General features: G+C 41.2%; 1 protein-coding gene across 1 annotated transcript in view; it reads left to right on the forward strand.

Annotated features, from left to right (window-relative positions):
• Positions 1-18,662, forward strand: part of STAT4 (signal transducer and activator of transcription 4) — a 772,166-nt gene that overhangs the window by 531,568 nt on the left and 221,936 nt on the right. The window contains exons 19-20 of the mRNA XM_085648785.1: positions 9,883-9,977; positions 17,365-17,501. Of these exons, the coding sequence (XP_085504911.1) occupies positions 9,883-9,977; positions 17,365-17,501 (232 nt within the window). The remainder of the gene's footprint in view (positions 1-9,882; positions 9,978-17,364; positions 17,502-18,662) is intronic.

The following is an 18,662-nucleotide window of genomic DNA, read 5'->3' on the forward strand; positions in this document are numbered from 1 at the left end:
TAATATGTGACTGAAAATTGCTGCAAAAAGGCCCACTGAGCTTGACTGTTGCGGCATTCAGCCTGTTGACCTGCATATACTAATGATCAGTATGAACCAATACCTTAAATTGAGACCCTAGGTGTAAACGTCTCAGCTCTAGGAAGGATTCTTTAATTGCTAGCAGCTCTTCTGCCAGCACTGAATAATTATGTTCAGAAGGTGTGCATTTTCTGGAGAAAAAATCTATTAGATGTTCCAACTTATAAAGACCATCTTGCATTAGTAAAGCTCCAATGGCTACACCAGATGCATCAGCTTCCAAGACAAACGGTTTGGATGAATCTGGTTGTTGAAGTATAGTAGCCTTCATGAATTCTTCTTTTAGCTTGTTAAAGGCCTGCATTACCTCTTGGTTACAATGCAGGTTTTTACCCTTTTTAAGAAGATGGGTGTAACAATTTCTGAAAAGTTCCAGGTAAATTTGCGATAATAATTCGGAAAACACAGAAAGGATTGACTTTCTTTTACCAAGTTTGGAAAAGGTCATTGTGAGATTGCTTTCATCTTATGTTTAGACACACTTTTTGTGGAAACTACATATCCCAGAAATTCTACAGAATCATCAAAGACGCAATTCTTAAGTTTGTTCAACAAGTTATTTTCCCTTAAGAGCTTTAAACCATCTTAAACATGCTTTAACATGCTTTTGGATTCTTGGAAAATAGTTCATGAAACATTGAAAGACATAACACAATATTTGGAATGCCCAAACGGGATTCTGAAGGCAGTCTTCCATTCATCAACAGCTTTGACCCTGATAATTTTGCAGGGATTCTGTTTTGAAACAGAGCTGTGCCTTGGGAGAACAGGACGTCAGAATGTAGGGAATGAATGAGTCTCCCTACCACATTAGCACTTGAAGGCCAAAATCCGACTAACTGACAGTGCCTCATTTGGACTCCTAGCCTTCCAGAGTAGCTGGTGATTTTGGCAAACCGAGAACACATCACCTTTCATTCTCACTCATGCATGTCCATAGTAAACAGAAGAAAGACACAAAGGAACTTCACAATATATTTATTGAAACTATTGTAGTCTAATTTGAAGCAGTTTTGCTGTGATTAGTATCAAGAAACTCCTTCAACTTATGAGGGGGTCCATCAAATTTATGTCTGCCAGACCCACTAATGGTGGATCAAGAGTATCTTGCTGTAGAGGTGCCAGTGACAATTAAGGAAGGCATTTTAATTAGTCAAGGCCAGGACTTGTAAAGTTAAATTATTCACTGCTGACAAACGTTCTTGACCCTTTGTCGCTTCACAACCTGACAATGGCAGGTCTCTTAGGGGACGGATGAAGTCTCTTCTTGTTCCAGAGAAAGGGCTGACCATTTGCAGAAGCAACCGCATACTAAAAATATATTATAGGTAGTCAAGACAATGCACAATGGTAAGAACAAAATGGAAGCAGTAAAAAATAAAAACTTCCACCAATGAGGCCAATCAACAGGATGAGAAGATCAAATTTGAAGAAAGAAGTAGGATAGAAAGGAAAAACAGCAAGTCCAAAGAGTGAGCAACAGGCAAACAAGCATAATTGAAAAGTGAGTTAGAATTGGGCTAGTCACCTTTATATGGTCCAAAACAGGAAGAAAACCAGTGAAAAGAAACAAGAAATGTTAAGCTGCCATCTTACGTCAGGCAATTAAACAAATAGTGAAGAAAATATGGTATGGACTACTAAATTTTAAAGCCCTATCTTCCATGCCTGAAGAGTTATCGAGCAAAACCAAAGGAGATGATGGACGGAGCGCTTGAGCAATGCAAACACTCACCCCCAGTCAATCGATCTGGGTTTAATCCATCATCATTCTTTAGCTCACGCCGCAACCCCAGTTCAGACATGGCCATATGCAAAGCAGTCTGACCCTGTGCCTCATGGGAACAGTCCAGCCCGAACTGCCAAGCCATGTCTTCCCTGGACCAGAAACAAGCATCCTGAGACCGGTTTCGTGTTCATAACCCTCATCAGCCAGGCTATCTTGAATCCAGTGGCAAAGTGAGCAAGGGACCCACGTGTGGGCCTACCCTGCCAACTTAGGGGGAACAAAGCAAAACCAAAGGAGATGATGGACGGAGCGCTTGAGCAATGCAAACACTCACCCCCAGTCAATCGATCTGAAGAGTTATCGAGACAATGGAGACAACAACAACCCCATGGCTACTAAAATGCTCCTGCCAGGAAGCAACTTTGCCCAGAACACACACTGTGCAAAGTAGTGCAGCCTCAAACCAGAAAGACGCTGCATGGCAAAGCAATGGTGCCTTCAGTGATGTATAAAATGCTGAACTATCCTCCCTTGTTACCATGCACATTGCCAGGAATGGGGCTAGTACCCATCCTGGAAATAGATAGGGGATTTCCTCGTGCCTCGCCAGATCCTTAGGCCTAATGGCTCTACAAGATGGCCCAGTATGAATTTCCACTCACTGCACTCTTCCTAGGGTCCACAGTGCCATGTCACCAGTGGTTCCAGTACAATTTTGCTCACAAAAAATGGGTAAGGGATTGTACTGTCCCAGGAAATAACCTTACAGTGGTCTGTGATGGGAATTTTTTACACCTATCTGAATTCCTCATGAGACCCTCTTTTAAGGCACGTCTTTCTATCACGGCACATCTCCAGAGGAACCAGATGCCATCTTCCTAAGTGGTTTCCTACCTCTGCAGGCCCCACACATTGTATCATACACTCTCCCAGAGCATTCTACTATGGAAATCCAGAGGTGATATGCTTGGCTTGGGCAAAATGAATGCAAAGAGCTATCTCTAGAAGCTCGCTTTTGTGGTAGAACACACAAAATAAACATTAAGAGTGCGTAGTAAAGGGTAATTGAAATATAATGCCCACAGTATGAAACCAAGGGGCATATTATCAAGTACGTTGCTAAAATTATCGCCGCTTTAGCGGCAGAAAACTGCAGCTAAAGCGGCGATAATGGGCTTGATAATATGGCGCAGAGAATTCCAATAGAAGCCCATGTTGACACCAGAACATGGGCTTCTCTGGGAATTCTCACAGGCATTTTAACGCCATTTCTTGATAATATGGCACAAAAATCTATACTCCAAACAGTTTAAATGAGCCACATAAACATGACTTTACTACAAAGACTCCTACCTTATTTGCAAAGTGTGAGACAATGCATGCAACCAGAAAATACTAGGGCATATACTAGCCATTGGAATAGAACCCCTCATTCAAAAGAGGAAGAGAGGCAGTCAAAACTGCCAGGCAAATTGACAGACTCCAATGCTACTAATGGAAAGAAACAGGACCCTTACACTGAACTGTTCTTCACAGTAAGTGGTGCAGCTGGTATGTAGCTGCCTTACTTCTGAACTGTACGTGTAGGTTGCACCTTTCAACTCATGGAAGACCTAAGTAGTCTCTGTTGCTTACTAGACAGGCCGAGTGCCTTTGTGTTTCCTTTATTAAGCTTTTTATGGGGCTGATGGTCAAGAGTATCCAACACTGTGCCCCGATACAGTAAAATAGCTCACTGAATTCATACACCTATTGCTAGGCTAGACTAGGATCTTTCCATGGGAAAACATGATGAAAATACCAGCCTGGTGTTTGAAAAACGAAACTGTATTTACAAAAAATAAATTATAGTGCTGCTTGGGAGGAAAATGTTTTTTGTTCTTTTTACAGACAATGACTAGTTTTGTTTGGAAAATGCCAAGCTGAAGTTTGCATGCAAAATATGTGTATAACGCGCTGCCTTGTGGACCTTTGTTGACTATATCACTTCCTTAGTCACAAAGGGTACTTGCTTCTATTGTGTTATTTCATTACTAATATGTGTAAGTATTTCATCATCAGTTTTAAACACAATTATTCATAATCACTATTTCTGTCTGAGCCCTGAAACTGTAAGAATGGTGTAACCTAAGAGACATTAGTGCTGTCTGAACCCGTTAAGTCTCGGTAACGTGTGCGATATCAAAGTCAACCCCTCTGATCTCCGTTTAATCAATGATAGCCATTAGCTGAGATCGCAAGATTTGTTTAACTCTCCATTTTTCCACTCTGCCCTTTCAAGTATATTTTCTCTCATGAGTTGTAACTGAGACTCTGCAGGATGGAAAAATATGTAAGGAAGCAGAAAATTGAAAGGAAAAAAGAGGATTTCCGCATCTTGAAAAATTATAATAGGCTGTGTTAAATTTCATGCCTGGATTATTTCAGCTGCACCTAAAACTCATTCATGCAACCAGCTAGGTCAATGGCTATCGTCCAAAACTAGTCACATCATACACTCGTGACATCCCAGTCTACTCATAAACCCAACCTATTTGACCCAAACAACCCTACACCACTTCCAGACTCCAACCCTTTGCATTTCACTCGCCGCTTCACTGGAACGCTCACACAGTAACTTGAGGCCATCACCCAACCGGCACACTTTAAACGTAAGCCTCAGAACTATCTCTGTAGCGTCCTCCCCAGCCCGGGAGCATGCAAATGAACACACCACACACAGAGCTCTGTCACAGATGTCTTCATTCCTCAGCACACGTTCGCACTCTGCACTTTGATTACATCATAACCGTTAATAATCACACCTTAACACCTCCCAGCAAGTTACATAAATACTCTGTTGAGTCCGCCCAGAACTGTAGGGGTCCTAACGCACAAAGTCTTACAGCACTACATCCCCTCGTTTGTTAAATAAAAAGTACAAACAACAGTCACAATATATTTCTTAAATAAGTCATTGATGCGCTTGCACTAGTTGGCCAGATTGAGTGGTATGAGGTGGTTGATATGCACTCTGTGCACCAATGGGATTGCCTTATTCATAATTGCAGGAGCTGACGAATGTCGAGGTAGGTGCTCGAAGTGTGACAAGTCCTGTGCGATGGACTTTCTGGGACGATACGCCGTCACCATGTGTCCTTTGCACGTCACAACCCTCAGAGTATCGACAGCAAACGGAGTATCCTTTTTCTGCTTTGGTTTCTGCTTGACCAGGACCCCATCAACTTTATCGAAGACTGTTTACCGAGCTGTTCAGCACAGATTAGCAAATGTTTTCATTTTGCACTTTCGAAAAAAGTGTCTGTGACTTGAACCTTATCAAAATTCAAAGATCGGTCTACAGTCCACTGTGGCATATTGGTTCTGATGGCTCTCCCAAATAGCAAGGTGGCAGGACTCTCACCAGTTGTGGAGTGAGGAGTTGAACAATAAGCACAGATGGCTTGACACAGGGCCTGGTTTAACTCGATCCTCTCCATCTATGCTCATTGAATTGCCCTTTTGAGGGTACCCATGAATTTTCCTGCAACACCATTGGCTAGGGGCCACAGAGGTGTACTCCTCTATTAAAGGAAAGCTTGAATACTCCTCAATGAATACCATAAGATGATGTTCATTTCCTAAGGGCCCTAAGAAATCAACTACAACTCTTTTCCAAACCTGGGCAGGAAGATCTGATATTGTCAATGGATTCTGCGTCACTTTGGGAGAAAGGCAGTTGCAAAGATACACTCTTTTAGTTCCTTCTCTACTCGCTCGTCTAGGTGCAGGAACCACTTGAGGCTTTTTCGGTGGCTACAATGCCACAATGTCTTTCATGAACTAGTACAATGACTTGCTGTTTAGGCTCTCAGGTATGATAATATTCAAACCTCTCAATACAACACCTTCCCTGGCCATGGACAGTTCATCCTGTACACTTTTGAATTTTTGAAAATCAACATTGTCAGTAAAAGGTCGAGCAATCTTCTTCCATGATTGAGTTGAAATGATGTCTTTGAAGATAAGCACTTTTTTATAGGCATCAGTAGCACCAATAATCTGCTAATGTTTAGGGCTGCTGGCGTGCTGGATCTCACAATGATGTCAATGTACTCCTCAGTCATTTTGGATGTCGAACTGTGATGATGTAGCTCTACTCGTAAGCAGCAGGGTTCTGATCTTTACCCGGCTTGTACAATTGCATAGTCGTACTCTTGCAGTTGCAACCCCCACCTCTCAATGCGAGGAGGCATCTTGGCTTTCAGGTTTCCAAAAATAGTGAGCAACTTTTTGGTCTGTAATGATAGTGAAATGTTTTCTGTATAGAAACACATGAAAATGTTCACGGGCCGACACTACAGCCAGTCTCTTCTTCTCCGGCTGAGAATAGGCACTTTCTTTGTCTGACATGCTTCGACTTACATAGGCCACAATGTGTCTCTGAGCACTCGGATGATTTTGTTGAGCAAGGATTGTCCCCAGTCCCACCAGGCTCATGTCTAATGTGATCTGAGTATGTAACTTGGGGTCAAAATAGGCCATGTTGTTGCATTCTCAATCGCATGTTTTATTCTTTTGAAGCTTTGTTTACATTCAGCAGACCACTGGTAGGAGACATTTCATTTTGTCAAGTCTCTCAATGGGGAACTCACAATAGCAAAGTAATAAAGAACCCGTTATTTGTAAAGCGCAAACTAATCATCCCTAAGGCTCGCTGGAGGCCATCGGGGAGATTAAGCGTGCTATTGCCAAGAGTTACGTGGTACTAGGCTGTGCTGCCGATCGAACCGTGATCCCCGTGCTCCGTAGTCAGCCACCCTGACCGCTGCACCACATTCAAGTCATGAATGTACCTTGAGAAATCACTAGTCAAGCTAAAGAAGGATCACAGCATGTTGACATCTTGTGGGGTATATAAGTAGCTGACAAAGCTTACACTTTATCTGGGTCAGAAGGCATTTCTGCATCAGAGAATATGTGCCCAAATATTTTAAGTTTAGTCTTGTGAAACTCACACTTTGCTGCATTCAGAGTGAGACCACTATCAGCAAGTAACTAGCACACTTATGTAAGAACCTTAGCATGCTCCTTTTAGGTTGCTCCAAATACCAGTATGTCATCATTGTAATTAAAAGTATGCGTGACAGGTTGAATTATTCGATGTTTAGCATCCTGAAATATTTATGCAGCTGACAGCACTCCAAAACTCAACCTTTTGTATCTGAACAGACCAACTTGAGCTGAAAAAGTTGTGATGTACCTACAGTTCTGTTACAACTTGAGTTGATGGTATACCATGTTCAGGTCAAGATGGGAGAAAACTGCATGAGCATGTCCGCTAAGTGTGGACTAGGATGTCTTTCCCTCTCGATTGCTTTGTTGGCTTGGCGCATATCAACACAGACATGCACTTCACCTCTACTGTCCTTTTTTGGCATCAACACTATGGGTGAAACCCAAGGAGTAGAACCGGTGGAGTGCTCAATGATGTCATGCTTCAACAGCATTTCTAGTTCTTTCTCAACTGCTTCTTGCAGGTGAAATGCAACTCTGCGGTGCCGCTGGGCAATAGGGTGAATGTCTTCATTAATGTGAAGTCACACTCTCATTGTCTTGAGCCTCCCTAGGCCACGAACCAACGACAGAAACTGACACACAATTTCAGATTGAGTGTGGAAGTTGTAATTGAGAGATATCAGTTACATGTCAGCCGCAGTGGCTAAGCTGAGTAGGCACGCACTGGACGGTGTTCCTTGAAGAATGTGAATTGGCACTTGAATTGATACTGCTTTATGTTACATTGTCGCTGTGGAATGACCCTTGAATCTCAAATGGTTTAGAAGCAGCCCACATGAATACCATCATGTTTGATGGGTTGAGGCGTGGCACAGGAGACAGGCTTTTGAACTTTTCGACTGGCATGATGTTAATTGATTTACCACTGTCTATGATAGATTTCATGGGGTAACTGTTGACCTTTATTGTAATCTTGGGGAATTGTCCAAATGAATTTGGTTGTTTTGTTTGGTGATTTGCCTTAGTCTTGCAGACAGCCATACCTACACGTGCCTGTTGTTCCTTGGTCAATACCATCATCGCATATCCATCTTATTCACTGGCACTTGATAATGACATTGAAGAGACTTTGTAGGATGAACTCAACAGCGATAGACTTTGTCTGGTTTCAACTTGTTGTAACTTATGTTACTTTTTGACTTCGTAGGCATGGCAAGAATGCTTCTGAAACCTTCTGTCATCCATTTTCTTTTCTCGCTGTGATGCAGTTGGTTTCTCTTTCGCTTTACAAACCATTATGAAGTGGGTTTCTTACCCACAACCTTTGCCATTCTGTCCTATGACTGCATTTTTACCTTCAGGGGTAAGTGAAAACCCACATCGGAAACACAACTTTTTCTTCTTTGGAGATGTCGACTTGCATATATCGTGCTTGTTTTTCATGACCAACTCAAATTCATTTGTCACTATTCCAGCTTCCATATCAGCAGCTTGTCAATCTGCTCTTTCATCGGCCCTTGCAGACCTTAAAACTTTCTCTAAACTGAGCATCTCTCTCAACATGCATCTTCTGAAAGAGTCTGAAAATACATCAACAAATTCATCCATCATTTCACCAGCTTGCTCTCTCGCTTAACTGAAAATGTACCTTCATATTCAACATTTTGCATCGGATTGAACTAGGTACCCAAAACAGTACGATATTGCATCAGTCTGCGAGATTTTCTTCAGCACTTCTTTTACTCCGTCAACAACAAGGTTATTTAAATACTTAATGCTTTTTTATCATCGACTTCTTTTAGGGCATCTATTAAATCATCCAATGTCTCAATCCATTCAGTCCACCTGGTGCCAATATTCTGCTTCTTGGCAGAGTCACAAGGAGCTGGCGATTTCAGAAACACAGCTGAATCGTACTTTGCGCTCTTTTTTACCACTCTTGGGAGCATATGCTGTTCAGATGACTGCAGCTGTTCTCCTGGACCTGCAACTTCTGCAAGCACTGGCTGTGTGCTCGCACTTGGGTCATCATGCCTGATCTGAGGTCATAGATTGTCATCTTATTTCTTGATGGTGGGTAACAGTTCCATTTCTTGCACTTGTTCATTGTTACTTTTAGCTTTTTGCATCGTACCTACTTGTCACTGCCTTTAGTGTTTTGCTTTGTTTCGATGACGGCTCTGTTATGATGTGGTGCAGTATCTCTTCTTTTGGCCTTATCAGTGGGTGTCAAGCAGGCTTTCAAAGATGCTCCTTTGTAGGGTTTTCAATTTCTTAAATGACCGTGTCTGGGCTGGAGTTGAGCTTTGACTCCACACAGCCAACTTCAAACTGTTTCTCATTGATTTCGGCACATGTGGCATGCACAAGCAGTTTCCTGTATTGTTGCAAACTCTCATGGAGAGCAGTCTTGTTTCTTCGGAGCATGTCCCCTCATTGCCAGTTGTAGGGTCCTCCCCAGCCGAGGAGCATGCAAATGAACATTCTATAAACAGAGCTCTATAACAGATGTCTTTATTCCTCAGCATATGATCACACACTGCACTCTGATTGTGTCATAACCGTTAACAACGACACCTTAACACCTTCCAGCAAGCTACATGATTCCTCTGTTGAGTCTGCCCACAAAGGTCCTAGGGCAGATAGTATTACAACACTACAATCTCCACATATTTAAAGATCCCCAATGGGTAGTTCAACAAGTACATCAACACCAGCAAATCTGAGACCTTCAGCATGAAGTGTGTATACTATCATCGTCCAATATGTGCTGTCTACTTAGCTCAGAATTGCCCTACTAACATCCCCCTTTGGAATGTCTGGTCAAGGTCTTCACAAATACAATAATACAAATAAATGCATCAATATCTTTAGGATAGTGGCAAATGATAGGTGTGTGATAACATTTCCATCTGATTTCGCTTTAAAATCTCTCTTTCATTAGAAATCAGCGCTGCCTTATCTCCTGTAAGGTGGCATCGGTGATCATACTTGTCACACAACAGTGTGCTTCTCCTTGAAAATGACACGATAAATATTTAACGATAGTTGTTTGTTTTTGATGCTATTAACAGGAACATTTGCCTGGGAAGAGCTTTTCTTTTTGGACGTGGCTGGAAGCAATTCTAGAGTTCATAAAGAAGCACCTTCTTCCTCTCTGGATTGATGGGTGAGTGAAAATAATACTGGTATGTACTAATTACATCCTCTTTCTGTGTGTGTATTTTCCAACCCAGACCGATAGAATTATATTGTCCTTTTAATTTATCTTTTTACTTTACGTAATGAGGCTGCCACACACCACATGCACAGTAATTTCGATTGTCTGTTGATAGCATTTATAGCCAAACTGCAGACTGCAAAAAATTTGTCTTGATCAAATAATTATATTTTATGCATAATAAAATGCGACCCTAATAAAGTTGCAAAACAATAGACGATTTTTGTGAATGAACAATACCTATATTTTCCTTTGAAAAATATCTCTCAAAAATTCATAATAATTTTTCTAAGAATGTGTTTTTGTGTGATTGTGTACCCTGGAATGTTAAAGTTTTGGCTTGAAAGCTGGGAGGCTTGCTAATAGAAACTCCTAAAAAGAAAATTACTGTATTCTTATGTGTATGGAACGCCACCTACAGGATTAAATCACGTATCATACTTCAAGAGTCTGCCCAGATATCTGCTCCTTTCAAGTCATAAACAGAAAATTAGCTTTTTTATGCATAATAGCGCTTCACATTGAAACTGAAAAGGCCCCTTTCAGGTAATATGATATTATGGTAAAAACAAAATGTCAATTTTGTGAAGCGTGGTAGGATTGTATTGCACTGCGCTCCGTTGTTATAAAGTTAGAAATTGAAAATGTAAAATTTATGATGCATACCACAACCTGTTTTTTGAACTTATAAAGGAAAATATCAGTTTCGTGATGCACACTAACGCTGCGTGTGTTGACACTGAAATTGGCAGCTCTCCAACGAAATATGAGGGTGGCTGACGTTAGGAAACGAACACAAAATAAAAGACAGCAAGCACATCTTTGTTTTTATTATGACTTGATGGGAGTAGCTCTGCACCAAAAACTTAGGAAAACAAAACACATGTCATAACAAGCAATTTAAGAGGATAATGCGCATATTTAAACATGGAACTTCAGAGCTTGCTCTGTAGCAGAATTCTTAAGTTTAAGTTTATTTTGGATATATGTATCCATAAAACATTTAATATAGTCTTATAGCCCGCAGTAGTGGGCTACACCAGCTTTTAAAGGCCCGCTCCAGCGTTTAACAAGGAGCAGGACTGGCCCAGCTAAGACGGGCTGTAAGACTATTAGAACATTCTGCCACTAGAGGGCAGAATGTTCCAACGAATAAAACAAAGGCCTCTCGAAGCCCGAGGGGATTTAAATCCCCTCAAGCTCTGAGAGGCCTTTGTGAAAACATTGGAATGTTGCTTTGCGGGCCTTTACCAGCCCGTAGAAGCACGGAGCACTCTCCAATGTTCTAATGACCATGAAATACAGCAGCAAATGACAATCTCATTAAAATATAGAATCCTTCCAAGTGAATCCCATTTCTTTGTACTGCATCAAATATTAAAAGCACATTAAGTGCTATGAATAAAATCTAATGACCACTAAAATCGTAAATACATTAGAAATAAATGAATATCCAGAGCTAATTTTCCAGAAGCGAAATATAAAACGTGAAACATCAAATACTACCAGTGTTGAAGTATTCGATTTTAAAATATGCCATAAATGTAAATATTTGCATATATCCAAATTCTTTAAATGGAGAATAGTTCACTTCGATCACGGTCTACAATATAGGGACAGAGCAGTACTAAATGCAATTCTGGTTCTTCCATCGAAGGACAACACACATAATAGTTTGAGAAGTGTCCAATGACCATTTAGAAGTAAATGCCGCCGTAAAACATCTCCCCTGAATTTCTCAGACTCTTAGCTACCTGTAGGTCAGGGTCTGATGTAGATCTTGGCGGACAGGTTACTCCGTCACAACGGTGACGGATATCCTGTTACCCCGAAATATAAATGCCATTACCTGGCTCAATGGAATGACCTGGTTACTTACTGATGCACAAGTAATCTTTTGGTCCCACAAACATTGGTTACCTAGCCCGACTAATGAATTCCCCCAATATGGTTGCCATTACCCGTGTGTGTCTAAAAGAAGGAACTTCCTGTGCAGCACTAACTGTAATAACCAAGCCAAAATAAAAATTAATGTAGAAGAAAATCTACAAACACATAGACCTTGAAACTTTGGGAGGGAGGGGTTCAGGACTGTTATGAAGAAGAACTGGACTTAGAGTAATGAAGATTACCGGTAAGCAACTGGATCATGAATCCCCCCATCCGTCTTACTCATCCCGTCCTAACACATGAGAAGATATCCAAGCAGACATATGATTGATTTGATTTTTTTTTATCCTTTACAAAACAGATCAACACTAAAGTCAATGCAGCAATTAAATAGCCTTTAGGGAGAGCTGATATGGGGACAAGATAAGGGGGCATGTTGCATTGGCTAAATTAAAGGCCCTTGCATATTTTGAATTATTTTATTTGACATCCCAGCTTCAGTGGTTGTTGTTGTGGCTGGTCACACATACCATAGCGGAGACGTCATATTCATTTGATGTGATTGATACAGGATGGCAAAATCTTTAGCTAACTGCTAGTTTGCTTCCTAGGGTTGTTGAGAGTTGCTCTGCACTACAGGAAGGCATTTAAAAGCAAAACACTGACGGAAGTCCAATATGCCCCTTCTGTCCCTCTAAAGGTTCTTCCCAAATTCAAGAGTTATTTCAACAGTAATAACCCAATGCATTTGGATGAAGCAGGTGTATATACAATAGGTGATCTGTTTGATAATGGTCAGCTTCTCCTATTTGACTCTATTAGGAATCATTTTGGGTTGCCCCGGGGGCAATTTCTTACATACAATAGCCTCACCAAAGTGTTTAGAATGATTTGTAATATTACGGATACTGAGTCTGCCGCCATGAATTATATTCAAGCCATTTATACGATGAGAGAGGGGAGAGGTCTTGTCACTTGGATATACAGGGCCCTGCTGAACATTATGAGTGATCCCATGTCACAAATTAGAGATGAACACTGGTTGATTGATTGATAAATGGAATTATGATCTGGGCAGAAAAATACCAATATCGGATCAGTGGGACAAATTATTGGCCAAATTGGGTGAAATAAGTGAAGATGACACACACCCCCGAACATCTTTGGGCAACCTACACCTAGTAATAGTGTATGAGCCACTGTTTCACTTTATATACGAGGAGGAAAAGTGTTAATAACAATTTTGGAGGTAACATGTTTTTTGCTTTGTGTGTGTATGGCGTGTATTTTTATTTCTACATGCTGCATTATCTATCTGGCCCACACCTCCATAATCTATCTGTGATGAGTGTATATGTGAATCGCTTTGACTGCCTGGTCAACTATACATGGATAACAGCCCTGTGTTTTGTTTTCCAGTTTGTTTGTTTCTCTTTCATTTTGTAACAAACTTTCACTGATATTACATGTAGCGGGTAAATTCCACATATTGTTACCATGTTGTATGTCAAAAAAATGTATGCAGCTGTATTACTTTTATTAAAATATTAATAAAACAATGTTACAATTTAAAATAACTAAATCAATGCAGCCCACGTGACTTTATTTCTGAGTATTTCAAGGGTACCTAAGCTTCATGTACCGAAGCTAATAAATGTGCACCAAAGTCTGCAAAAAATCTTGACGAATTCCCACCATCACAGTTACTTGAGCACCGACGTCCTGGGAATATGGCCTCCAAAATAGAAGGAGGTGATTCACCATTGGGTAAAGAGGAATACGACTGCAGGGAAGTACTCTTCCCGACTTGTGAGCAACAGCTAAGCTTTTTCTAGGAGAATGGAGAGCTGAAATCTGAGCTTCCCTTTCCATTGTTCCATCAGGGAGAGTTGACCAAGAGCTGTCTGAAACAGAGTTCCAATCAATTGGAGGCTTTGAGATGGCGTAAGATGAGATTTTTTTTGTAATTGAGGCGGAATCCATAGCTCTGAAGAAGTCTGCACACCTTGTGAACATCTTGTTGTGCGTTAGTAAAAGGAGATGCTATTAGCCAATCGTCCAGGTATGGGACTACCTGATTAACTTTAGCATACCAGATCCTTGGAATGGTCATGCCTTGGTGGGGAGAGGAGGAGTGAGGCTGAAGAATGCTGATACCGGGACATTTTGGCAAAAGAGGCCAACCTTACCTCGGGCTATGCCCTGAAAGGGCTGATTGTTGACTTTAGAAGAACCTGGACCAAAGCCCTCTTGTAACTGAAGACTTGGATACTAGGTTTGTAATTGTGTCATCAATTTCTTGTTTTCTACCGACTTCTTCTTCATGTCTTTCAATTGTTGTCTACAGATCCACCATATTGAAGTTTCATTAGGGTGCACAGCTAAGATGCATCAGTCTTCTAGGAGCGCATTCAAATATCACTACATGTGCAATTGCTGCCCTTGAAGCAACCACGGAGGCACATTATCAAAAGAAACATCGAACAAAAAGCTGACCTGCTGCTCCATCATGTCAAGCATGGAAAAATAGCTCAATCCTCATTGTATTTTATCTGCCAATGTCTGAAAGTCCTTTAGAAGTGACTGAACAGTATAGGTCTATAGGAATTAACCCTAATTAAAAAATTAGATGTTGCATAGGCCCTTTTTAGGTTTCGCCTGGCGTTAGCAGCGCACAGCGCTGCCCTCGCCATGCGAGGGCTTTTTGTATTCAATTCAAAATGTGCACCCGTATGGAGGGACAAAGATGGCGTTGGGCTGTCCACATGCGCATGCACATGTTGAATCGATTACGGACGCGCTTGTTTTAATTAGCAGGGCACTGGATTGCTTTCACAGAATAATGCAATGCACCCGCCAGTCAACAGTTTTGCTAAAAAAAAACACACAGTCTTCTCTGTCGTTCTGGGAAAATACGATACTAAGTTGCAGATAGGAAATTATGTTTCAAACGCTTCACCAGTTTTCTAATTTTGGCCTCACTGAAATAACACTCCACAGACCCGGTCTGTTCATCACTCTGACCTCGTCTCCGATATTACAGCGCGGCTCCTGCAGCTGACAGCAATGCCCGGCAATCTGCAGACGGGAGACGGGTTCAAACCCGCAGACTCTCTGCTAATGGATGAAGAGGCCAATGCACAAGGCTGAACTGTGTAATGGAGCCGTTACAGGTCACGTGACGACCTCTGTTGTGCTTGCGTACCATTCTAGCATTCTTTATTAGTGAGAATCTAACCGGCATTGCATTAGGAAAAAGGGTTAGAGATAACGTTAATGCACACCCTCGGTTATTCTTAGGTCTGGTGTTTGTTATTCAAGAACTTTTGCATTTACAAAAATTACTTCAATTATATATTTCCCCTCTATACAGGGCTTTAAGTGGGCCGGGTCCTGCCGGTATTTCTAACAAGCATCGAAAATGCAATAGGTCTCACCTTTGATTAAGTTAAAGCCATTTGCTTTGCTAATGGTATTGTATAGCAAATCAAATGGCTTTAACTTAATAAAGGCGAGACCTATTGCATTTTTAATGCTTGTTTACAAACCCTTTCATTTTTTCTGTCTAATGGATCAGCTGCCAAAGTGTCCTGTGAAGTCACTGTGCCTTGATAGGAATGTCCTAGCATCAATCTGTCAACTTAAATAGATGATGGAAATTCTTCTGAATAAAATGTCCAAGGGGTACCGTTTATAAATAAATCCTAGACTGCCTGTCAGCCATCTTCCACTTGTGTGTTATTACGTGCCAAACAGCACTATGCAGGGGTAGAGAGCCCAGGGTTTGCTGACCTTTCCCATAGCTGCGGAGTGGGATGCTCTATCATCTAGTCTGCAAGCCCATAGTGAAGACCGCCTGAACTAGTGTGCCTAATGCTTCATCAGTCGTGGTATAACCTCCCTACTCACATATATGTCTCCCCCTTTTTTTCTCTCACTGTTCATCCTGATGCTGCAGTACTGATTTTCCTCAAGTCTGGTAGACAATATAAGATGCTTTATAGACACATAGCAGCCATGTGGACATTATGAGTAAACTCAGTTGATTATGCAAACAAGAGTAAACGCTGATAACCACTGATTTTTTACAATTAATGTAAACATAAAAAAAACTGAATTCACAACAGATAGAACTGAAACCAGGAAAGCTTTTTAATGATTGCACTTCTCATAAGCATGGAACTAGGATTTCATTTTGGGCTTTCTTTGTATCATGTGTCTTGTATACTAGTGTTAGTCCTACAAACGCTCTAGGGACCTTTTCTAGAGTCAAGGGACCCTTTTCCTGTTCCCCTCATGTGTTCCATTTGGGCAAAAGTATTGCATTGCATTGTATTAGTATTTGTATACCGCTTTCAGTTGTTGTGCACTAAATCAGGTCGGTGTTCAAATGTTGTTTCAGTACCTTCTGTTATCATCAGTGCTGTATGTTCATGTAAATTGCTCTATGGCAGAGCATCGCATATTTAAAAATGTCTTTCATGTGATTCTGAACTAAGACGTTTAACTTAGTAGCCTGCCACATGTCAGTGTGGTGCATTTGAAAGAAGTGTATTTTTTTTTACGTCTAAGGCTTGCCCACGGCTAGACTGGAACAGAAACCACCCCTGGCAATTTCGCTCGACCAGCCGGTGGGGCTGGGGCTCTGAAGGCGGGGGTTGTGCTGGTGTCAAGCACCGCTGCCGCATTTGTTACAGGGGGCCGATATTGCAGCCCTGCTGCAAAACCGGTCCACAGTAACAAAACTGGCCCCCATGGCTCAAAACCCGTCCCCCACCCTCCTGGTCCACTGGGAAAAAGCCTTACATAGTGGGTGTTTGTCAAGTTCCGGTGGGACGGGGAGTTTGTTTTTTCACCATCTGATTGTGCTGGGAAGCAGGTCCTAAGTGGAGGGAGACTGGTGCCTCCTCCCTCTGCCAAGGTTAAGATAAAGGCTGAAGGCCTCCTTTAGACATGTAGGGAAGCCTCACTTTACCTCTGACTTTACCATACTGCCATCATACTCTGGGACTAAGGAAACAGTCACTGACTGGAAGAATTTGGGAAACACAGATGCACATTGTCCCAAGAAAGTGACTTTCTACTATTGAATGGAAATACTCGGAATACAAAAGAGTTTTTCAGGAGGAGCTTGATATTAGGTCTATCTGTCTCTGATGGATAATTGAAGATGGGGAAGGATTATGAGCTAGATTAAACAATATTCTCTTACAGAATGAGCATATCTTTTTTTGGGCGCAATCAGGTCCCTACCATAACATATAATTAATTACTTTATCTCTTTGCAGTCTCACCTGACACATTTATTTCAGTGGAATAATGTATTGCCAAATGTAGCCAATAAAACAGAAAAATACAAACATGCAAGAACATAGACACACGTGAAAGTAGATTGGCTGTACTGTCACAGTGGTAAAAGAAGTAACCCTTCTGTACGCTACTGCAGGTATATCATGGGATTTGTGAGTAAGGAGAAGGAGCGGGTGATGCTGAAGAACAAAGTGCCGGGGACGTTCTTACTCCGCTTCAGTGAAAGTTGCATTGGAGGCGTTACATTTACCTGGGTTTATCGATCGGAAAATGGCAAGTTGAATTTTCTTCTTAAAGGCATATGGAGTTTGACATACTTAAGTATTGCTCATATTGTTGAAGCCTGTAAATGTTTTCTTCTATATGAAATTCCAAATGATTAAAATTACTATTTTAACAATATTGTTCTATACCAGCAATGAATGGTATTCTGCGAATTCACCATTGAATTTGTCCAGTAGGTAAATCCACTGAAACCTGACTAAACACATTTTCGCAAAGAAGGGCATTCACCAGGTTGGGTTTCTCTCCCTGGTGAATGACACTCATTAAGAAGAATATGAGGTAACTAGTTTGATGGAAAAAAGTTGTTGGAACCGGTTACACCTGGTTTGCTTTTCACTAGTTTATCATCACACAACCACATGGGGGATCTGTTTCACACAGTCATTACAAATTGAAGAACATTATATTGACGTGTATTCTTGTTCACTGTTACAGCTGCTGTAAACGTCTTATGGTTTGTGTCAAGGATTCCTTTTCATGGTCTGGCTTGATAGTGCAGCTGTGGCCAGACAATTATGTGACAATCACGAGGAGAGGGGCTTTGGCCCATCCCCCTGTTGGGAGCCAGGAGTACATGTTATGATTGGGCAGAAGTTGTGTGCTTCCACACAAAAAGTGCTAGCCCTTCACTCAGCCGTGATTAATTTGTATATTTATCCAACTGGCTGAGCTTGAACTTTCAGAAGCACACACATGCCCTTGTAATGTGGTAAATGTTTCTTGAATAAATCGATTTTTGGTGTTTGTCTTTCTCTGGCAGCAGTACAGATGGTAGAAGAGCAGTATTTACCCTACATGGAGTTTAGATCTAGCTTGACCTTTTAACCTCCACCAATATTATTCAACAGTTGTTTCCTTCCACACACATACATAACTTCACATTACCATACAATGTTCCTTTAACGTCAAACCTTTGCCAATGTTTGTTTCCGATTGCTTATTAGTTATCCTACTGAATTTTGCACATTGCAGGGATAAGCAAGCTAATATGTGATAATGTTTACGTAAAGGTCACTTCCAATGGCTTGTTTTGTGTGGTTATCAGTTAGGTGACCTCTGAAACATGAATATTTTGGATAATGTATGAAAGAATGCTTTGGAATTGCCTGAAATGGAAGAATGACGCAGTGCTCTGACTTATCAGCTCAT

The sequence above is a fragment of the Triturus cristatus genome, chromosome 3_2 (genome assembly GCF_964204655.1).
Source record: "Triturus cristatus chromosome 3_2, aTriCri1.1, whole genome shotgun sequence".
In the NCBI taxonomy this organism is placed as follows: Eukaryota; Metazoa; Chordata; class Amphibia; order Caudata; family Salamandridae; genus Triturus; species Triturus cristatus.